Here is a 23,738-nt window from a genome sequence, read left to right as displayed (position 1 = left end):
GAGTAGCTGAAGATGAGGCAGCAGTGTGCCCAGGTGGCCAAGAGAGCCAATGGCTTCCTGGGCTGGCTCAGGAGCAGTGTGGCCAGCAGGACAAGGGAGGTTCTTGTGCCCCTGTGCTCAGCACTGTTCAGGCCACCCCTTGAGTGCTGTGTCCAGTTCTGGGCTCCTCCATTCCAGAGAGATGTTGAGGTGCTGGAAGGTGTCCAGAGGAGGGCAGCAAGGCTGGTGAGGGGCCTGGAACACAAACCCTATGAGGAGAGGCTGAAGATTCTGGGGGTGTGCAGCCTGCAGAAGAGGAGGCTCAGGGCAGACATCATTCAGGTCTACAAGTACCTGAAGGGAGGCTGTAGCCAGGTGGGGTTAGGCTCTTCTGCCAGGCAGGCAGCAATAGATCAAGGGGATACAGCCTTGATTTGTGCCAGGGAAGGTCTAGGCTGGATGTTAGGAGGAAGTTGTTGTCAGAGAGTGATTGGCATTGGAATAGGCTGCCCAGGGAGGTGGTGGAGGCACCATCCCCGGAGGTGTTGAAGCAAAGCCTGGCTGAGGCACTTAGTGCCATGGTCTGGTTGACTGGGTAGGGCTGGTTGCTGGGTTGGACTGGATGATCTTGGAGGTCTCTTCCAACCTGGTTGATTCTATGATTCTACCTAAATTACCTTAATTTCTCTTCTGCAGGTTAAGTTTTCCTTCATGCAGGCCTCCAGAGGGACAATCAGAGGTGTGTATACTCTTGTGGTACAAGTTGATCCAAAACAATTAATCTTTAATCACCACAAACAGAACCAAACCTGAGACTTCAGTCTTCACAGGAAACACTAGAGTTACTTGACTACTTTGTGACTTGGAAAGAATTTGATCCTCAGATCATCTTAGATTTAGCCATTGCTAGCTATAATGATCATCACTGTGTCCTTCCCTGAGCTCAGGAGAATCTCCTGAACTGCAAACAGATTTCAGCTGAGTTTGTCAACCAGCAGGTACCACTACCTCCAGAGGTGAAAACAATGTGCAACTGCAAAACAAGTAAAGCAGGAGAAAGTAAAAGTTGAGAGAGTGATTGGCATTGGAATGGGCTGCCCAGGGAGGTGGTGGAGTCACCATCCCTGGAGGTGCTGAAGCAAAGCCTGAATGAGGCACTTAGTGCCATGGTCTGGTTGACTGGACAGGGCTGGGTGTTAGGTTGGCCTGGTTGATTTTAGAGGTCTCTTCCAACCTGCTTGATCCTATGATTCTAAAAGCTGCACAGTCTGTAATCATGGAGTAGAGGATAAGGATCCCAGGTGGTTGGTACTCCAGAGGGGAAAAAAAAGGGCTCATTAATTTCCCTCACAAAGCAGTTCTGGAAATTTGCATACTAAAGATGCATTTACTACCATAATATTCTGATATGGAAAATTAATTGTGTGAAAAGACAGCCAACACATAATGCAGAAAAATCAAACATTTGCTATTAATTTATAGCCAGCCTTAGAGCACTTTCAGATTCTTATTCACTGACCCACAGTGATTTATTAGATCATCAGTGCAGCCTTACATTAAAGTGAATACTTTTCACAGAATCATAAAATCACAGAATCAAGCAGGTTGGAAGAGACTTCCAAGCTCATCCAGTCCAACCTAGCACCCAGCCCTAGACAAGCAGCCAGACCATGGCACTAAATGCATCATTCAGGCTTTGCTTCAACACCTCCAGGGATGGCGACTCTACCACCTCCCTGGGCAGCCCATTCCAATGCCAATCACTCTCTCTGACAACAACTTCCTCCTAACACCCAGCCTAGATCCCCCCTGGCACAACTTGAGACTGTGTCCCCTTGTTCTGCTGCTGCTTGCCTGGCACAAGAGACCAACCCCACCTGGATGCAGCCTCTCTTCAGTTAGTTGTAGGCAGCAATGAGCTCTGCCCTGAGCCTCCTCTGCAGGCTGCACACCCCCAGCTCCCTCAGCCTTTCCTCATAGAGCTGTGTTCCAGCCCTCTCACCTGGAGCACAAGCCCATAGATCATCACCAATCTTGATTTCCACAATTACACAATCTTTTAGGTTCAGATGAACTTTCACATTTAAGCTTGAAATCTGAGGGCAACAATACAACTACTAAGCAGCAGTACATCAAAACTGACCTAAGCCTGTGAAATAATCAACTGCTTGTGAAGCCATTCTGAAAACAAGCACTGAATTACAGCTTGGGGTTTGATGGTTTTTCCACTCTGCCCTCTGCTATTAATTTTAAAGAGCTATGAACTGTGTTTCATAAAACAAAACAAAAAGGGAAAATTTGAGAAAGATAATGTTGAAAAGAGCTGAAGCCTGCTGCTGCTCTGAAAAAATGAGTTATTATAATATTCTTACTTTATTTTTCATTTTAAAGTGTGACTGAAATGATAGATGAATCACTACAGGGGAAAAAATACAGCAAGACCTGGGCACACTGAGAGCTGGGCTCAGAGGAACCAAATGAGGTTCAGCAAGGACAAGTGCAGAGTCCTGCACCTGGGGAGGAATAACAAACTGCACCAGTACAGGCTGGGAGGTGACTGCTGGAGAGCAGCCCTGTGGAGAGGGACCTGGAAGTGCTGGTGGATAACATCCATGGCACAGCAATGTGCCCTTGTGGCCAAGAAGGCCAATGGCATCCTGGGCTGTATTAGGAAGAGTGTGTCCAGCAGATCAGGGGAGGTTCTTCTCTCCCTCTACTCTGCCCTGCTGAGACCTCATTCTTGAGTACTACGTTCAGTTTTGGACTCTCCAGTTTAAGGGGGAGAGGCATCTGCTGGAGAGGGTCCAGTGGAGGGCTGTGAGGATGATTAGGGGACTGGAGGGCTGCCTTAGGGGAAGAGGCTGAGGGACCTGGAGATTTTCAGTCTGGAGAAGAGAAGACTGAGAGGGGATTGAATAAATGCTTACCAATATCTGAGGGCTGGGGGTCAGGAGTGGGGGGACAGGCTCTGCTCACTGCTCCTTGCAATAGGACAAGGAGCAAGGGGTGTAAGTTGCAGCAAAAGAGGTTCCACCTCAACACAAGAGGGAACTTCTTTACTGTAAGGGTCACAGAGCACTGGCACAGGCTCCCCAGAGAGGCTGTGAAGTCTCCTTCTCTGGAGACTTTCAAGGTCTATCTGGATGCTCTGTGACCTGAGCTAGATTGTTTGATCCTGCTCTGGCAGGGGAGTTGGACTGGATGATCTCCTTGGCTCCCTTCCAACCCCTGACATCCTGTGAGCCTGTGAACTTCACCACTCTTGAGATAACATTCTCAATGTCAGAGCACTTGCTCAATGGCAAATGTGTAAGTGACGAAAATGGTTAACACTGAAGAGATGAGGAGTCACAAATCTCTACACAGATTTGTCAGTCCCAACCTAGGAGCCGCAGTGAAAAGTGACTGTTGAAAGGCATCAAACTGTGCAAGTATTTAAATCAACTGAAAATAGTTTTAGGCACAGAAATGGGAGACATTCAAAGATTTGGATGGTTTGCCTCTCCTGATGAGGGTGCAGAAATAGCATGCCCTTCCCTTCTGAAGATGAATCACAGAAACACAGAATCAACCAGGTTGGAAGAGACCTCCAAGCTCAGCCAGTCCAACCTAGCACCCAGCCCTGGCCAATCAACCAGACCATGGCACTAAGTGCCTCAGCCAGGCTTTGCTTCAACACTTCCAAGGACAGCAACTCCACCACCTCCCTGGGCAGCCCATTCCAATGCCAATCACTCTTTCTGCCAACAACTTCCTCCTAACATCCAGTCTAGACCTGCCCTTGATCTGTTGCTGGTTGCCTGGCAGAAGAGACCAAGCCACTTAGTGATCTATGTAGGCATTTGGAATCCTAATGAAGGTAGCAAAATACAGTTGCCAGAGATGCCTGCAGCAGCAGATGGATTGCTGCCATCTCCAGAAATGCAAATATGCTGGGATGGACTGGATGATTCTGGTGGTCCTTTCCAACCATAGCAATTGGTAGTGATTAGATGTGCTGAGGGATTTGGTTTGGTCAAGGACTTGTCAGTGTGAAACTAATGCTTGGACTCGATGACCTTGAAGGGCTTTGCCAATCTAAGCAATTCTGTGACCCTGTGGAATATTATGAATCTCCAATGAGGTAACAGGAGTGAAGTCAAGAATGCTATGTTGACAGGTATAACCACATCTTCTAGTTCAAATGTTAGGCTTCTATAAATCACTTTTAAAGGTCAAATCCAACCCTGCCTTTCAAGCAATTTTTGTTCTCTCTATAGATGTCAAAAGAGTGGACAACACCTATGGACAGCCAGGTATAGCAGGTAATAATTCTGCTATAAAGCTGTTTTCCAGGTTTTGATCCAGGCACACTGAAGAACAGCAGTATAACTGAACTGAAACTGCACTTTAACCACCATTTAATACTTTATCACACCACTGGCATCTGCCTTTCCCCAGGGCACAAGTTGAAGCAGAGCTGACAGACGTGCAGGTCTGCTCACATCCAAATCACTGCAGCTGCAGTCAAACACGTAAACACAAAACCACCTCCACTTACAGCTTGTAATCACTTGACAAGGAGACACAGGCACTAAGATAGCAAAGCCTGAACTTGTTAAATTGCCAGAGCAAGTGTAACTCATCTGTAAGAGTCCCTGGCTATGTGGGTAAGATTTTACCCTGGCTGAAAAACAGAAACACAGAAAAAAGATAGGTGAAAAAATACATCTCCACTTGTGAGAGTGAGTGCAAACTGAAGGCAGAGTCACAGCACTGTGCTTAACATTAGCTCAGTAAATGAAACTGTAGAGGCATATCAGCATAGAACCAGTCAGAGTTAGAAGGGACCACAAGGAGCAGCCAGTTCCAACTCCCCTGACATGCCCAGGGACACCCTACCCTAGAGCAGGCTGCACACAGCCTCAGCCAGCCTGGCCTCAAACACCTCCAGCCATGGGGCCTCAACCACCTCCCTGGGCAACCCAGTCCAGCCTCTCACCACTCTCATGCTCAACAACTTCCTACTCACCTCCACTCTGACTCTCCCCACCTCCAGCTTTGCTCCATTCCCCCCACTCCTGGCACTCCCTGACAGCCTAAAAAGTCCCTCCACAGCTTTTCTGTAGCCCACTTCAGATCCTGGAAGGTCACAAGAAGGTCATCTGGGAGCCTCCTCTTCTCCAGCCTGCACAGCCCCAACTCCTTCAGTCTGTGCTCACAGCAGAGCTGCTGCAGCCCTCTGAGCATCCCCGTGGCCCTTCTCTGGACATGCTCCAGCATGTCCCAGTTTGACTGGGAATGTTGCAGTCTTCAAAATGAATCAGGCCAATCAGGATGCTGAAGTTGCAGACTGCCACTGGGTAGGGGCGTTGTGTTTGTTGATCAAAGCAGTATGTAAATCCACATGAAATTATTGTAAAGCCAAGGGGTAAGTAACACAGAATGTCCTATTTTGGAAATTCTTTGGAATGTGGAAAGAATCTACTGCCAGTAACTGTGCAAACATGGCTGGAACAGATAAGACAAGCTCAAGGGACTGAATTTTGGCCCAGGGTCAGGATGGGTATCACAGAATCAGAATCAGAGAATTAACCAGGTTGGAAAAGACCTCTAGGATCAAGGGAATGCAGTCTGAAGTTGTGCCAGGGCAGGTCTAGTCTGGATGACAGGAGGAAGCTGTTGGCAGAGAGAGTGATTGGCATTGGAATGGGCTGCCCAGGGAGGTGGTGGAGTCACCGTCCCTGGAGGTGTTGAAGCAAAGCCTGGCTGAGGCACTTAGTGCCATGGTCTGGTTGATTGGACAGTGCTGAGTGCTAGGTTGGACTGGCTGATTTTGGAGGTCTCTTCCAACCTGGTTGAGTCTATGACTCTATGCATTTGGAAATCTGATGGGGGAAATTCAGGGGTGAACTCATTGTTGTCTAAAACTCCCTGAAGGGAAGCTGTAGCCAGGTGGGGTTGGGCTCTTCTGCCAGGCAACCAGCAACAGAACAAGGGGACACAGTCTCAAGTTGTGCCAGGGTAGGTCTAGGCTGGATGTTAGGAGGAAGTTGTTGGCAGAGAGAGTGATTGGCATTGGAATGGGCTGCCCAGGGAGGTGGTGGAGGCACTGTCCCTGGAGGTGCTGAAGCAAAGCCTGGATGAGGCACTTATTGCCATGGTCTGGTTGACTGGACAGGGCTGGGTGCTAGGTTGGGCTGGCTGATCTTACAGGTCTCTTCCAACCTGGCTGGTTCTAATAGTTCTAATTCTAACAGCTTTTACCACTGACAAAGCAGACTCAGTTCATGGTTTACGTGCACAAGGTTAAGAAATGACAAAAATGACTACATTTTGGCCAGCTGTTTTCCACAGAAAAATAGAATTTTCTTGACTGATTTCTGCTCTCTGCAGAGGTGATTCCACTCAAGAGTCCCTGACCTCTCTTTTGAAGTACAAGAGAAGAAAGATAGCTGACTTTGTTACAACTATTGATGAAGGAGCTGAATCAGGGCTATGAAGCAGCAGTGTTACAGGAGAGAAAGTCCTCATGTGCACTGTATTAGAAGTGGAGAGCAAAAGCTCATTGTCAGTGAAAAACCTGAGGCAGGGCAAAAACAGATCAATAGACTGAACAGTAGGGAGAGAGGAAGGTCATTAAAAGTACGAAGCCCCTCTTCTGAAAGGATAGAAGTTGTGAAGAGATGGAAAATGAACGGAAAGAATCATGAAATCTGGCACATTAAATGCAAAAATACAATAGGCCAGAAAAGAATTCAAAGGGGAATTTCAAAAGGTATAAAAAGCTAAAATTCAATCTCATTTGAAGCACGTCAGGGACAGAAAGGTTGCTACAGAGTGAGTCTCCATGCCAAATGTATTACTGCTACAGGGTTAGGACCAATGTATTGTTGTAAATAGAAGTTTGCATGAGCATCCCATAATACCTGGGGGGCTGGAAGGTCCCTGGGGGGCTGGACAGGACATTACAGAACATTTGTATCCCATCCCATTACCCTGCAAATCATTGTGTAATCTGAAGTTACATCTTGTTCCTAGAATCAACCAGGTTGGAAGAGACCTCCAAGCTCAGCCAGTCCAACCTAGCACCCAGCCCTAGCCAATCAACCAGACCATGGCACTAAGTGCCTCAGCCAGGCTTTGCTTCAACACCTCCAGGGATGGTGACTCCACCACCTCCCTGGGCAGCCCATTCCAATGCCAATCACTCTCTCTGCCAACAACTTCCTCCCAACATCCAGCCTAGACCTCCCCTGCCACAACTTGAGACTGTGTCCCCTTGTTCTGTTGCTGCTTGCCTGGCAGAAGAGACCAACCCCACCTGGCTACAGCCTCCCTTCAGGTAGTTGTAGACAGCAATGAGCTCTGCCCTGAGCCTCCTCTTCTGCAGGCTGCACACCCCCAGCACACCAAACCATTCCAGCTGGCTTCAAACTAGCACAGCACCAGAGAATGCATTATTTTACTTTAACTCATAGAGGTCTAATGGAAACAAGCAGAAAAATAAACATAGAAGCAATCTTCTTTCCTGGTCCTTTTCTATTTCCCTAGCCTAAGCATTTGGAGTTAATCACATTAAAGGCAGACTGCTCCTTCTGATGGACAAAACCCTTCTGTAAACTTTTCCATCTTCAAGTTCCTTTTAAGTCTCCCATTACATTGCAAGTGTGACTGAGATGAGGACACAGAAAAAAAAAAACCAACACATAAAATATGTCACCCAACATAAGCCTAAAAGTAGATTTCATATTCTGGCAATGAGTCCTCTAAAAAAGTCAGTTTTTATTACTGGCCTGAGGCAAATTCAACTGAGATGACGTTTCTCAGGGGAAGAGAAGCATTTTTCTGAAGCAAGTGTACAACTTAGCTGAGTATGCTGTAAAATCTAAAGAGATTTGTCCTCTGAGTCATATTAGCACAGTCCACAGCACTCCTCAGCTCCTTCTCTAGTGCATGCATCATCTGAGAGTAATGCAGGAGAGCAATACCTGCTTTGTGATCCACTTATGCTTCCCATTAGCAATTCTCATCTGCTCTTAAATTTGGGTGTGATGGTCCTATCCCTTAGTAGATGACCTCAAGCATTCTCTACAACCTTTGATTAACATGAAGACTTTGAAATGAGGTGTCATAAGGACCTCTCAATTCCAAGCTTCATCTTTTTGACCTTTAGGAGTCTCTGTGGTCTAATACTCCCATATCATAATGATTTATGCTTGCTATATTCAGTGTAAATGCTTTCAGTCCTAAGTCTCTGGACATCTCTTTTCATGTACTGAATGGACTCCAGCAAGAGACATATCTTTACAATACCACTGTGCTTTTCCCTCTTTGGAATAGAAACATAGAATCACAGAATGGCCTGGGTTGGAAGGGACCTGCAAAGGTCATCTGGTCCAACCCCCTCTGCAGTACTAGAATCATAGAATCAACCAGGTTGGAAGAGACCTCCAGCATCATCCAGTCCAATCCAGCACCCAACCCTATTCAGTCAACTGGACCATGGCACTAAGTGCCTCATCCAAGCTTGGCTTCAACACCTCCAGGGACGGTGCCTCCACCACCTCCCTGGGCAGCCCATTCCAATGCCAATCACTCTCTGGGAAGAACTTCCTCTTAACATCCAGTCTAGACCTCCCCTGGCACAACTTGAGACTGCAGTTACCCTGCTCTTTACATGTCTCTGCTATGTTACTCTCCCTCACCCATATTCTACTATGCATCATGGAACAGAGTAATAGAATCACAGAATACACTGGGTTGGAAGTGACCTTTAAAGGTCATCTGGTTCGGCCCACTTGCAGTAAGCTCAGAGACCCACCAGAGACCCTGAAAGTCTCCATGGAATGGGCATCCACCATCTCCCTGGGCAACCTGTTGCAGTGCTCACCACCCTCACAGCAAAGAACATCATCTTAATGTCCAGTCTAAATGTACCCTTCTCTATTTTAAAATCATTAATTCAACTTCAAGAAAGCAAAGTCCCATTCTGATTTTCTCATCACATGAAACCTACTGCCTACATTTGTTAGACATAAGAAAAAGCTTCTGTATTTTTTCCCATTATCTCTTGAAAGTGCAGGGTTCTGCACTTCGGCCACAACAACCCCAAGCAGCACTACAGGCTGGGAACTGAGTGGCTGGAAAGCAGCCAGGAGGAAAGGGACCTGGGGGTGCTGATAGAGAGTAGGCTGAAGATGAGCCAGCAGTGTGCCCAGGTGGCCAAGAGAGCCAATGGCATCCTGGCCTGCATCAGGACCAGTGTGGTCAGCAGGACAAGGGAGGTTATTCTGCCCCTGTACTCAGCATTGGTCAGGCCACACCTTGAGTACTGTGTCCAGTTCTGGGCTCCTCAATTCAAGAGAGATGTTGAGGTGCTGGAAGGTGTCCAGAGAAGGGCAGCAAAGCTGGTGAGGGACCTGGAGCACAGCCCTGTGAGGAGAGGCTGAGGGAGCTGGGGGTGTGCAGCCTGTAGAAGAGAAGGCTCAGGGCAGACCTCATTGCTGCCTACAACTACCTGAAGGGAGGCTGTAGCCAGGTGGGGTTGGTCTCTTCTGCCAGGCAAGCAGCAACAGAAGAAGGGGACACAGTCTCAAGTTGTGCCAGGGGAGGTCTAGGCTGGATGTTAGGAGGAAGTTGTTGTCAGAGAGAGTGATTGGCATTTGAATGGGCTGCCCAGGGAGGTGGTGGAGTCACCATCCCTGGAGGTGTTGAAGCAAAGCCTGGCTGAGGCACTTAGTACCATGGTCTGGTTGCTTGGACAGGGCTGGGGGATAGGTTGGACTGGCTGCTCTTGGAGGTCTCTCCCAACCTGGTTGATTCTATGAGTCTATGAACTGAGTATGGCTATCCAGGAAGCACTTCTATTCATTCAGAATTCTCCCACTTTAGCTTCAAAGCCTGATAGCTGCTGGGCTGCTGCCATCCTAAGATCAGTGCTGCTGTTCAAGCTCACTTTGGCAGGTCCTGGTAGGTGCAGGTATCCACGAGCAACACAGAGACACTCTGGTACCTTGTTAGAGGTAGAGGATACAAACACACACAGACACCCTGTGGACACAGGGCTATCCATGGCATATAGCCATGGGTATTTGCTGAAGAGAAAGCAGAAAAGTACTTACCACACTGCAGCCAGGACAGTCAGGACCATTTTCACATGTCCTCCGTCGTGCCTGGATCCCTCCTCCGCACTGAGCAGTGCAGCGCTCCCACGGACCCCATCCTGTCCAAAACACATGAGGGGGGCACAACAACTGCTCATTGCAGTACCTGAGAAGAGGCAAAACAGAAGGCAAAGAATCTACTTAGTACCAGACAAGACCTCCCTCAGAAGCCCTTCATTCACAATATTGAGATAGGTGTTTGTAGATGGAAATATACATAAGGCCTCTCTCAACTGAGCACTGCCCTAACAGCTGGCACACTGCACACTGCCTAAACATTTGAGATACTTGTTTTGAGGTCATAACTGCAAACACTTGTTTGCTTTCCCCTGTACTCAGCACTGCTCAGGCCACACCTTGAGTGCTGTGTCCAGTTCTGGGCTCCTCAATTCAAGAGAGATGCTGAGATACTGGAACGTGTCCAGAGAAGGGCAGCAAGGCTGGGGAGGGGCCTGGAGCACAGCCCTGTGAGGAGAGGCTGAGGGAGCTGGGGGTGTGCAGCCTGCAGAAGAGGAGGCTCAGGGCTGACCTCATTGCTGTCCACAGCTACCTGAAGGGAGGCTGTAGCCAGGTGGGGTTGGTCTCTTCTGCCAGGCAAGCAGCAACAGAAGAAGCAGACACAGTCTCAAGCTGTGCCAGGAGAGGTCAAAGATGGATGTTAGGAGGAAGTTCTTCCCAGAGAGAGTGATTGGCATTGGAATGGGCTGCCCAGGGAGGTGGTGGAGTTGCTGTCTCTGGAGGTGTTCAAGAGAAGACTTGCCTTTCCCTGTTCAAGGCCACAGGGGTGGGGGTTTGAACTTCTCACCTACTTCTTTACACATTCTAAACCACCCTGGAGCTAGGACAAGGAGCGATGGGTGTAAGCTGCAGCACAGGAGGTTCTGCCTCAACACAAGGAGGAACTTCTTTACTGTAAGGGTCCCAGAGCACTGGCACAGGCTGCCCAGAGAGGCTGTGGAGTCTCCTTCTCTAGAGCCTTTCCAGGCCTGTCTGGATGTGTTCCTGTGTGATCTGTGTTAGATAGGATTGTCCTGCTCTGGCAGGGGGGTTGGACTGGATGATCTCTTTGGGTCCCTTCCAACCCCTAACATCCTCTGATCATGTGGAGGTGGGAGGAAAACAGTTTGAGCCCCATTTGAACCTCCTGTAGGGCAGGGACTTGGATGTGCCTTGCCACAAAAGGTTACTGAATCTCCTTTACTTCTGCCAGCACTACAGGATAATAAATCACCCGAGACAGAAACACTGCAGTAAGCTGTAAGTGTAAATTGAGAGGAAAAGCATCCGCATACATTTCTTGGAACAGATGACTACAGGACTGCAAATTCCTACAGCAACTACAGCTCTCTGCTCTCTAGATTTGTGGCATGCCTCAGAAAACACAACATGCATTTAAGAGTTGCATTTTGTCTGAATAGATCATAGTTTGATTTAAAAAAAATAGTATTTAATTCATTTTTTGAATTCATAAGGCACAAATTACGAATGAAAGACATCAGCCTTTAGTTAGCAAGATGTGCACAAACCCTATGAGGAGAGGCTGAGGGAGCTGGGGTTTAGTCTGGAGAAGAGGAGGCTCAGGGGAGAGCTCATTGCTGTCTAAAACTACCTGAAGGGAGGCTGTAGCCAGGTGGGGTTGGGCTCTTCTGCCAGGCATCCAGCAATAGAAGAAGGGGACACAGTCTCAAGCTGTGCAGGGGAAAGTATAGGCTGGATGTTAGGAGGAAGTTGTTGGCAGAGAGAGTGATTGGCATTGGAATGGGCTGCCCAGGGAGGTGGTGGAGTCACCATCCTTGGAGGTGTTCAAGAAAAGACTGGCTGAGGCACTTGGTGCCATGGTCTGGTTGATTGGCCAGGGCTGGGTGCTAGGTTGGACTGGATGAGCTTGGAGGTCTCCTCCAACCTGGTTGATTCTATGATTCTAGTTATCAAAATGTTATCCAGAGGCCTGACCTTTACATTCTGAGCTATGCAGAAAATGCTCATCCTACTGCCAAAGCAGGAGATGATGAAATCAGAATCTGAGCTGATTTGATCATAGAATCAACCAGGTTGGAAGAGACCTCCAAGCACATCCAGTCCAACCTAGCACCCAGCCCGATCCTTTCAACTAGACCATGATTTGCTCAGGGGTCCTGTCTCACCAATCTGAGCTCCTTCTATGATCAGGTTCCTGACTGGTGCACGTGGGGCAGGCTGTGGATGGAGTCTACCTGGACTTCAAACAAAGCCTTTGACACTGTCTGACACAACAAGCTCCTGGCACAGCTGGCAGCTCCTGGCTTGGACAGATTCAGTCTGATATGGGCGAAGAACTGGCTGGAAGACTGGGCCCAGAGAGTGGTGGTGAATGGTGCCACATCCAGTTGGCAGCTGGCACTGGTGGTGTTCCCCAGGGATCAGTGCTGGGCACAGTCCTGTTCAACATCTTTATTGATGACCTGGACCAGGGGATTGAGTCCGGCAGCAGTAAAGTTGCAGATGACACCAAGCTAGGAGCAGGTGTGGAGCTGTTGGAGGGTAGGAGAGCCCTGCAGAGGGACCTGCACAGGCTGGATGGGTGGGCAGAGGCCAAGGGGATGAGATTGAACAAGGCCAAGTGCAGGGTTCTGCACTTTGGCCACAACAACCCCAAGCAGCACTACAGGCTGGGGACTGAGTGGCTGAGAGCAGCCAGGAAGAAAGGGAGCTGGGGGTGCTGGCAGAGAGTAGCTGAAGATGAGGCAGCAGTGTGCCCAGGTGGGCAGCAGAGCCAATGGCATCCTGGCCTGGATCAGGAGCAGTGTGGCCAGCAGGACAAGGGAGGTTATTCTGCCCCTGTGCTCAACACTGCTCAGGCCACACCTTGAGTGCTGTGTGCAGTTCTGGGCTCCTCAATTCAAGAGAGATGTTGAGGTGCTGGAAGGTGCCCAGAGAAGGGCAGCAAGGCTGGGGAGGGGCCTGGAACACAAACCCTATGAGGAAAGGCTGAGGGAGCTGGGGATGTGCAGCCTGCAGAAGAGGAGGGTCAGGGCTGAACTCATTGCTGTCTTCCTTGTCCATCTGCAGGGCTCTGCTACCCTCCAACAGATCCACAGCTGCTTCTGGTTTGGTGTCTTCTGCAAATTTACTGATGCTGGACTCAATCCCTTCGTCCAGATCATCAATGAAGATATTGAACAGGACTGGGCCATCTCACAGGACACCAGCACATTGCTTCAGTTCAGTTCTCTGTCACCACCACCACTCAGCTGGCTTGGGAGGGATGCAGCTAACTCAGAAATGAAGAAACCACTGCAGATCCACAGCCTTGCTAATGGGATGCTACTACTGCGCAGCAGTGGAGTTAAACAGAGAGCAAAAGAAAAGAGAAAAATAAGACAAGTAGAAAGTGTTCTGTGGAATGCAGATCACAGTATCATCAGGGCTGGAAGAGACCTCACAGATCATCAAGTCCAACCCTTTACCACAGAGCTCAAGGCCAGACCATGGCACCAAGTGCCACGTCCAGTCCTGCCTTGAACAGCTCCAGGGACGGCGACTCCACCACCTCCCCGGGCAGCCCATTCCAGTGTCCAATGACTCTCTCAGGGAAGAACTTTCTCCTCACCTCCAGCCTAAATCTCCCCTGGCATAGCCTGAGGCTGTGTCCTCTTGTTCTGGTGCTGGCCACCTGAGAGAAGAGAGCAACCTCCTCCTGGCCACAGCCTCCCCTCAGGTAGTTGTAGACAGCAATGAGGTCTGCCCTGAGCCTCCTCTTCTCCAGGCTAACCAATCCCAGCTCCCTCAGCCTCTCCTCGTAGGGCTGTGCTCAAGGCCTCTCCCCAGCCTCGTCGCCCTTCTCTGGACACGCTCAAGCATCTCAATGTCCCTCCTAAACTGGGGGGCCCAGAACTGAACACAGCACTCAAGGTGTGGTCTAACCAGTGCAGAGCACAGGGGCAGAATGACCTCCCTGCTCCTGCTGGCCACACCATTCCTGATGCAGGCCAGGATGCCACTGGCTCTCTTGGCCACCTGGGCACACTGCTGGCTCATGTTCAGGTGGGTATCAATCAGCACCCCCAGATCCCTCTCTGTCTGGCTGCTTTCAGCCACTCCCACCCCAGCCTGTATCTCTGCATGGGGTTGCTGTGGCCAAAGTGCAGCACCCTGCACTTGGAGCTATTGAACCCCATCCCCTTGGACTCTGCCCATCTGTCCAGGCAGTCAAGGTCCTGCTGCAGAGCCCTTCTGCCCTCCAACCCAGCCACATCTGCCCCCAGCTTGGTGTCATCTGTGAACTTGCTGAGCAGAAGACATTGAAAGACAGAGCAGAAGATACTCACCTCTCCTCACGGTTCTGCCCCACACAGACGCGGCCTCCATGTCGAGGAGTGGGATTGCTGCAGGAACGCTGACGAACTTGAAAGCCTATTCCACAAGTGGTGCTACAAGGTGACCAAGGAGTCCAAGGTGTCCAGCCTCCATTTCTGGTAGAACAAAAAGCTCAGGCTCTGACATCTGTTATACATAGCGAACGGCCGATTAGGTGTGACTGACAGCAGAACCTGGCCCACTTATATAGCTGAGTAAGTTATTAGTACTGCATCGTGTTCCACTTTGTAGAGAAACAAAATAAAGGTCCTCTGAGCCCTCCATCAATCCATGCTTTGTAACCAGCCACTGCTAAAATGACCCCATTACACAAGAAGTGAAGTACGAGGATGAGGAGCTGTTTACCTGCTTTGGGTCACTTTATTCCAGGGAAACTTCATCTGCTAAACTCCTGTATCAAGGTTCTGATTATAACTTTTAATTGGACTTTATTCTATGAGATGTTGAGGTGCTGGAAGGTGTCCAGAGAAGGGCGACAAAGCTGGTGAGGGGCCTGGAACACAAACCCTATGAGGAGAGGCTGAGGGAGCTGGGGGTGTGCAGCCTGCAGAAGAGGAGGCTCAGGGCAGAGCTCATTGCTGTCTGCAACTACCTGAAGGGAGGCTGTAGCCAGGTGGGGTTGGTCTCTTCTGCCAGGCAAGCAGCAACAGAACAAGGGGACACAGTCTCAAGTTGTGTAGGGGAAAGTATAGGCTGGATGCTAGGAGGAAGTTGTTGGCAAAGAGAGTGATTGGCATTGGAATGGGCTGCCCAGGGAGGTGGTGGAGTCACCGTCCCTGGAGGTGTTGAAGCAAAGCCTGGCTGAGGCACTTAGTGCCATGGTCTGGTTGACTGGACAGGGCTGGGTGCTAGGTTGGACTGGATGATCTTGGAGGTCTCTTCCAACCTGCTTGATTCTATGATTCTATTATTGGCATAGAATCATAGCATCAACCATGCTGAAGATCTGGACAAGGGGATTGAGTTCAGCATCAGTAAGTTTGCAGATGACACCAAGCTAGGAGCAGGTGTGGAGCTGTTGGAGGGTAGGAGAGCCCTGCAGAGGGACCTAGACAGGCTGGATGGGTGGGCAGAGGCCAATGGGATGAGATTGAACAAGGCCAAGTGCAGGGTTCTACACTTTGGCCACAACAACCCCAAGCAGTGCTACAGGCTGGGGACAAAGTGGCTGGAGAGCAGCCAGGAAGAAAAGGACTTGGGGGTGCTGGGAGAGAGGAGCTGAAGATGAGCCAGCAGTGTGCCCAGGTGGGCAGCAGAGCCAATGGCATCCTGGGCTGGACCAGGAGCAGTGTGGCCAGCAGGACAAGGGAGGTTCTTCTGCCCCTGTACTCAGCACTGGTCAGGCCACACCTTGAGTGCTGTGTCCAGTTCTGGGCTCCTCAATTCAAGAGAGATGTTGAGGTGCTGGAAGGTGACACAAGAGCTCAAAAAGAAGTCAATGCTTCTGAAGAAACAGTTAAAGCATAAAAGTTTTGTCAACTGAAACTTTGGACTACTACCTTAACACTGATATTTTTTTATCTGTTATTCAAATTAGCTGTACACAGCATCTGAAATCATTATTTGCCATCTGGCTCATTTTCTCTCCCATAAAGACTGAGAGATACTTAGCAGTATCACATTTGCTGTGAGCTGTCCCATGCACAGAACAGGATCAGTGAGTTAAGAGATTTCAGAGTGCAGATTCTACTCTGATTAAGTAAAACACTTACAAACCATATGTGATTGAATCTCAAATTGGTTTGGGTACCTGGAACAATTGGCAATCTCCATGGTTGGTCCTTCACACAGCCAACCTCCACACTGAGGAGCAGGACTGTCACACACACGTGTCCTGCAGAGGCAAGAGCCAACGCTGGCACCATCAGTGTGGGTACAAGGTTTCCACTGTGACCACCTTCCAAAGTGCCCATCCACAGTCAGATTCCTCATCTAGAAACAAACATAACAGACAGGCTTACCTGTGGCCTGACAGTTCCTTCATACAACCTTGTCTATAAGTGTATCTACAGTAAATAACTGCTCGTATATTGTGCTAGCTGTAAATATAAGCTTCATTCCATTTCCAGAGCTGGCTGAGTCTAGTCTGGGTGATTTCCAGAATGGGGGGGGAGGAACACCCAAACCATCACACCTTACTTCCCACATTAGCAGAAGAGTGGGGCAAGCCAGGACATCTAATAGGTCTATTAGCTTCCAGGACAAAGTGTTGAGCCACTAAATATCACAGAATCAGTCAGGGTTGAAAGGGACCACAAGGATCAGCCAGTTCCAACCTTCCTGCCATGGGCAGGGACACTCTACCCTAGAGCAGGCTGCACACAGCCTCAGCCAGCCTGGCCTTAAGCACCTCCAGGGATGGGGCCTCAACCACCTTGCTGGGACAACTACATAGAATCATAGAATCAACCAGGCTGGAAGAAACCTCCAAGATCAGCCAGTCCACAACCTCTCTGGGTAGCCTGTGCCAGGCCTCTCTCACCCACGCACTCAAGAAGTTCTTCCTCATCTTGAAGTGGAACTGTGCTGCAGTTTGCATCCCTTGCTCATCCCTACCTCTGTAAACAAGACCATGGAAGTCTGCATCTGTCAACTGCCACCTTCTTCATTAAGTCCCATAATACTTATATCCATAAAATTAACACAACATACTATGCAAAATACTTCTTACATTGATAAACAATAATGCAAGACTTTCAGTTCCTCAGAACTGCATTTTAAGACCAGAAATACAGAGAATGGCAAAGAATCAGAGAATCACAGAATCAAGCAGGTTGGAAGAGAGCTCCAAGATCAGCCAGTCCGACCTAGCACCCAGCTCTGGCCAATCAACCAGACCATGGCACTAAGTGCCTCAGCCAGGCTTGGCTTCAACACCTCCAGGGATGGTGCCTCCACCACCTCCCTGGGCAGCCCATTCCAATGCCAATTACTCTCTCTGCCAACAACTTCCTCCTAACATCCAGCCTAGACCTCCCCTGGCACAACTTCAGACTGTGTTCCTCTTGTTCTATTGCTGGTTGCCTGGCAGCAGAGCCCAACCCCACCTGGCTACAGCCTCCCTTCAGGCAGCTGCAGACAGCAATGAGCTCTGCCCTGAGCCTCCTCTTCTGCAGGCTGCACACCCCCAGCTCCCTCAGCCTCTCCTCACAGGGCTGTGCTCCAGGCCCCTCACCAGTTTTGTTGCCCTTTTCTGGACACGTTCCAGTATCTCAACATCTCTCTGGAATGGAGGAGCCCAGAACTGGACACAGCACTCAAGGTGCTGCCTGAGCAGTGCTGAATAATGGGACAGAAGAATAATCCCTTGTCCTGCTGGCCACACTGTTCCTGATGCAGGCCAGGATGCCATTGGCTCTCTTGGCCACCTGGGCACACTGCTGCCTCATCTTCAGCTACTATCTACCAGTACCCCCAGGTCCCTTTCTTCCTGGCTGCTCTCCAGACACTCTTCCCCCAGCCTGTAGAAGTAGTTTATTCTCCTTATACTGTTGTATATAAACTGTAAAAAATACAACTTCATTTTTCCCTGACTTTCCAAATTCAGAGTTGTAGTGAACTTAACTCTACTGAGGGAGGGATCTGCTCTAACCCATCAGAGGCCTGAGGAAAATGGCATGAAACTACTTTCCTGAGCTTGCAAACTCAATGCCAGCTCATTTTCATACAACTCACATTGCATCAAAAGTTTCCAAAGATAAATGAATGTATCTGGACTTACTGGACACACAGTAATGCTTTGCTCCCATTGACTCATGCTCAGACTTTCTTCCAGCACTGTGCACTTCTTCATCACCATGTCCCAGCCACAATAAGGGTCTTGAGAACCAATGCATGCACTGTGAATGAAAAACAATTAAAACCCATGAATATTTATCCTCATCTACACTGACCAAAGACTTCTAATGGCTCTTCATTGTTCATCGACCTAAAGCAGACACTGAAATTGACCTCTGGCATAGATAGAATGATAAAACAGAATCATAAAATAGAATCATAGAATCATAGAATCAAACAGGTTGGAAGAGACCTCCAAGCTCATCCAGTCCAACCTAGCACCCAGCCCCAGCCAATCAATTAGACCATGGCACTAAGTGCCTCATCCAGTCTTTTCTTGAAGACCCCCAGGGACTGTGCCTCCACCACCTCCCTGGGCAGCCCATTCCAATGCCAATCACTCTCTCTGTGAAGAACTTCTTCCTAACATTCAGCCTATACCTACCCTGGCACAACTTAAGACTGTGTCCCCTTGTTCTATTGCTGGTTACCTGGGAGAAGAGGCCACCCCCCACCTGGCTACAATGTCCCTTCAGGTAGTTGTAGACAGTAATAAGATCACCCCTGAGCCTCCTCTTCTCCAGGCTAAACAGGCCCAGCTCCCTCGAAATGAATGTGAAAGCCTGAACAAAGCAGGGACTTCTCTTTTTAAGTGTAAAGCTGAATTTCTGGGTGTCATGTTGCCAAGATTGATTATTGCTGTTAATTACTAGAGAATCACAGGGATTGATGAAAGTGTGTGTTGTCTGCTCCAAGTAACAAACATTGCAGGAGTTAGAGTTCTCAGTCCTTTCTATCACAGTATCACAGTATCACCAAGGTTGGAAGAGACCTCACAGACCATCAAGTCCAACCCTTTACCACAGAGCTCAAGGCCAGACCATGGCACCAAGTGCCACGTCCAGTCCTGCCTTGAACAGCTCCAGGGACGGCGACTCCACCACCTCCCCGGGCAGCCCATTCCAGTGTCCAATGACTCTCTCAGGGAAGAACTTTCTCCTCACCTCCAGCCTAAATTTCCCCTGGTGCAGCCTGAGGCTGTGTCCTCTTGTTCTGGTGCTGGCCACCTGAGAGAAGAGAGCAACCTCCTCCTGGCTACAACCTTCCTTCAGGGAGTTGTAGACAGCAATAAGGTCTGCCCTGAGCCTCCTCTTCTCCAGGCTAACCAATCCCAGCTCCCTCAGCCTCTCCTCGTAGGGCTGTGCTCAAGACATTTCCCCAGCCTCGTTGCCCTTCTCTGGACACACTCAAGCATCTCAATGAATCTCAATCTCTCAGCTTTGGAAACCACTCTGATTCAATACTACAGTTTAGGGCTATGTGCCTCAAAGAACCATAAAGCTGAGTACCTCCAGAGAGTCCAGGGGTGGACAGGAAACTGTAATCTGTTGTTGTTTTATTCCCATAAGTTCTGCAGCCCTATAAAACTGCCCACAGAGTCAGTTTCTTTCCCTTTCCCCCCCACCTGCCTCGTCTCTTCTTCCGGATGCAGCTCCCTTATCCTGGTTTTCGTAAGGGAGAGGTCTTCTCCTGGTCTGAGCTAGTAGCTGAGTGGCTGGAGAGCAGCCAGGAGGAATGGGACCTAGGGGTACTGATAGATAGTAGGCTGAAGACGAGGCAGCAGTGTGCCCAGGTGGCCAAGAGAGCCAATGGCATCCTGGCCTGCATCAGGAACAGTGTGGCCAGTAGGACAAGGGAGGTTATTCTGCCCTGTGCTCAGCACTGCTCAGGCCACATCTTTAGTGCTGTGTCCAGTTCTGGGCCCCTCAATTCAAGAAAGATGTTGAGGTGCTGGAACATGTCCAGAGAAGGGCAACAAAGCTGGTGAGGGGCCTGGAACACAAATCCGATGAGGAGAGGCTGAGGGAGCTGGGGGTGTGCAGCCTGCAGAAGAGGAGGCTCAGGGGTGATCTTATTGCTGTCTACAGCTACCTGAAGGGACATTGTAGCCAGGTGGGGGTTGGCCTCTTCTCCCAGGCAACCAGCAACAGAACAAGGGGACACAGCCTCAAGTTGTGCCAGGGTAGGTATAGGCTGGATGTTAGGAAGAAGTTCTTCACAGAGAGAGTGATTGGCATTGGAATGGGCTGCCCAGGGAGGTGGTGGAGGCACCATCCCTGGGGGTCTTCAAGCAAAGCCTGGATGAGGCACTTAGTGCCATGGTCTGGTTGATTGGATAGGGCTGGGTGCTAGGTTGGACTGGATGATCTTGAAGGTCTCTTCCAACCTGCTTGATTCTATGATTCTAAGTAAATTTCAAGCTATGCCACTGGGCCTGTTCAGGCTTGTTGTAGGTTTGGGTCTAATGTGTGGGGGAATCAGTTCAGCCTGGTCTTGGGTTTGCTGAGGCTGAGTTGGGGAGAGGTTTTTTGGAAGGCTCTGGAAGATTTTGGCCTGGTGGTCTCAGATGGAGAGCTGAGGCTATTTATTTATATATTCCTTTTACCTGAATCACAGAATCATAGAATTAACCAGGTGGAAAGAGACCTCCAAGCTCAGCCAGTCCAACCTAGCACCCAGCCCTATCCAGTCAATTAGACCATGGCACTGAGTGCCACCGCCAGGCTTTGCTTCAACACCTCCAGGGATGGTGCCTCCATCACCTCCCTGGGCAGCCCATTCCAATGCCAATCACTCTCTCTGCCAACAACTTCCTCCTAACATCCAGCCTAGACCTCCCCTGGCACAACTTCAGACTCTGTCCCCTTGTTCTGTTGCTGCTTGCCTGGCAGAAGTGGCCACCCCCCACCTGGCTACAGCCTCCCTTCAGGTAGTTGTAGACAGTAATAAGATCATCTCTGAGCCTCCTCTTCTGCAGGCTGCACACCCCCAGCTCCCTCAGCCTCTCCTCATAGGGTTTGTGTTCCAGGCCCCTCACCAGCTTTGTTGCCCTTCTCTGGACACCTTCCAGCACCTCAACATCTTTCTTGAATTGAGGAGCCCAGAACTGGACACAGCACTCAAGGTGTGGCCTGACCAGTGTTGAGTACAGGGGCAGAAGAACCTCCCTTGTCCTGCTGCCCACACTGTTCCTGATGCAGGCCAGGATGCCATTGGCTCTGCTGCCCACCTGGGCACACTGCTGCCTCAGCTTCAGCTACTATCTGTCAGTAACCCCAGGACCTGGTCAAATGGCTGTAGGTGGACTGATTGAGCAGGAGGTTTGAGCAGATGACTTTGAGAGGCCTGTGCCAACCTCAGCTTTTCTGTGATTTTTGTCTTCATAAATGCTGGGGTTTACTTAAGGTTTCTGTTTAGCCCTGGCATTCCTCATGTACTCCTATGCTAACATCAGATACAATGCAGGTTTATGAATCCCCTGCTATGCTGTTCCATAATACCAACACAGAGGATTCTTAGTGCCTATAAATTTCAAAGAATTAGTTTCTTGGCAACATGGATTGCCAGTACTATGTGGGAGGATAGTTCTCAGCTGCAAAATGGGCAGAGAATAAGAGGCATAATAGGCAGAGCTCTCCAGGTTCCCCTAATTAGGCAGCCAGTTCAAAGATAAAGCTTTTGGCTTATGGGATTCTGTGCTCAGAAGACAGCTCCCACTGCTGGCTCTTGCAGCTGTGAGCACTTAGCATTTTTGTAACTCAGGCTGCACATGTTTCCATTTGACAAGCTAGAAAGTAAGGGAGACAATTAATGAAAACCATGGAAAGTTTCAGATGTCTGGGTCTTCCAGGGTCTGCAAGATGTTCAGTATTCTCCCTCAGACTATCTCTGATAAAGCATGGGTTTGGTGAAAGAAAAACCACCCCAAAGCAATAGTAAAGGCCAATATAGTGCACAATTGGCAACAATGGAATCACAGAATTAGCCAGGTTGGAAGAGACCTCCAAGATCATCCAGTCCAACCTAACACCCAGCCCTAGACATTCAACCAGACCATGGCACTAAGTGCTTCATCCAGGCTTTGCTTCAACACCTCCAGGCACGGTGAGTCAACCACCTCCCTGGGCAGCCCATTCCAATGCCAATCACTCTCTCTGCCAACAACTTCCTCCTAACATCCAGCCTAGACCTCCCCTGGCACAACTTGAGACTGTGTCCCCTTCTTCTGTTGCTGGTTGCCCGGCAGAAGAGCCCAACCCCACCTGGAAACAGCCTCTCTTCAGTTAGTTGTAGACAGCAATGAGGTCACCCCTGAGCTAACACAGATAACTTCAGGTCAATCTAACAGGTGGAAATGCTTTGTATTTTCATCAAAGAAAAAACAAAACATTTCATAGAATCACAGAATCAACCTGGTGGGAAGAGACCTCCAAGCTCATCCAGTCCAACCTAGCACCCAGCCCTGGCCAATCAACCAGACCATGGCACTAAGTGCCCCAGCCAGGCTTTGCTTCAACACCTCCAGGCACAACGACTCCACCACCTCCCTGGGCAGCCCATTCCAATGCCAATCACTCTCTCTGACAACAACTTCCTCCTAACATCCAGACTAGACCTCCTCTGCCACAACTTCAGACTCTGTCCCCTTCTTCTGTTGCTGCTTGCCTGGCAGAAGAGGCCAACCCCACCTGGCTACAGCCTCCCTTCAGGGAGTTGTAGACAGCAATGAGGTCTGTCCTCAGCCTCCTCTTCTGCAGGCTGCACACCCCCAGCTCCCTCAGCCTCTCCTCACAGGGCTGTGCTCCAGGCCCCTCACCAGCTTTGTTGTCCTTCTCTGGACATGTTCCAGTATTTGTTCACTTTTGCAGCTTCACTGTTCCTTTGTGTTAAGCATTCAGAATCTTACATGCAATTATTCTGCTTTAGGTCTATTCTATTTTTTAAAATAGAAATGTTTTAAAACTCAGTCTCATTTCTCTTGGAACTACACTCCCAAGGCCAAGTGCAGGGTTCTACACTGTGGCCACAACAACCCCAAGCAGCACTACAGGCTGGGGACAGAGTGGCTGAGAGCAGCCAGGAAGAAAGAGACCTGGAGGGCCTGGTAGATAGCAGCTGAAGATGAGGCAGCAGTGTGCCCAGGTGGCCAAGAGAGCCAATGGCATCCTGGGCTGGCTCAGGAGCAGTGTGGGCAGCAGGGCAAGGGAGGTTCTTCTGCCCCTGTGCTCAGCACTGCTCAGGCCACACCTTGAGTGCTGTGTCCAGTTCTGGGCTCCTCAATTCAAGAGAGATGCTGAGATGCTGGAACTGGGTAGGTGTGTATAGCTCAGAAGAAATAACTGAAAGAGTCAAGAGACTGAAATATCTTCTGTTCTTCAAAATACTGTGCATAGAACATAAAAATGTTTCATTGAACAGAACTGATTTTTTTATTCATTGAACAGTCTTGGAAGAGGCACTTCTTTAGTTTATATATCCTGTGAATCAAAAGTTACAGCTCAGAAGGGTACCTTGGTTAGCACTTGCAATGTGTATCGATAAGGGAATATATTCCTACCTTGAAAGGTGTGAACCCAATGGTATTAGGAGACAGCTTTCAATCTTAACCTCTTCCTGTTCTTTGGAGCACACTTAATGGAT

General features: G+C 49.4%; 1 protein-coding gene across 7 annotated transcripts in view; it reads right to left on the bottom strand.

The window, feature by feature from the left end:
- Positions 1-23,738, bottom strand: part of SEMA5A (semaphorin 5A) — a 218,561-nt gene that overhangs the window by 32,643 nt on the left and 162,180 nt on the right. For all 7 annotated transcript variants that reach the window (XM_064160820.1, XM_064160823.1, XM_064160822.1 and 4 more), the window contains 4 exons: positions 18,202-18,319; positions 16,231-16,412; positions 14,432-14,575; positions 10,083-10,230 (listed from right to left, as the gene is read on the bottom strand). In XM_064160820.1, the coding sequence (XP_064016890.1) occupies positions 10,083-10,230; positions 14,432-14,575; positions 16,231-16,412; positions 18,202-18,319 (592 nt within the window). The remainder of the gene's footprint in view (positions 1-10,082; positions 10,231-14,431; positions 14,576-16,230; positions 16,413-18,201; positions 18,320-23,738) is intronic.

The sequence above is a fragment of the Pogoniulus pusillus genome, chromosome 21 (genome assembly GCF_015220805.1).
Source record: "Pogoniulus pusillus isolate bPogPus1 chromosome 21, bPogPus1.pri, whole genome shotgun sequence".
Lineage (NCBI taxonomy): Eukaryota > Metazoa > Chordata > Aves > Piciformes > Lybiidae > Pogoniulus > Pogoniulus pusillus.
Note: the sequence above shows the minus strand (reverse complement) of the source record. Positions and strands in the feature narration are given on the sequence as shown.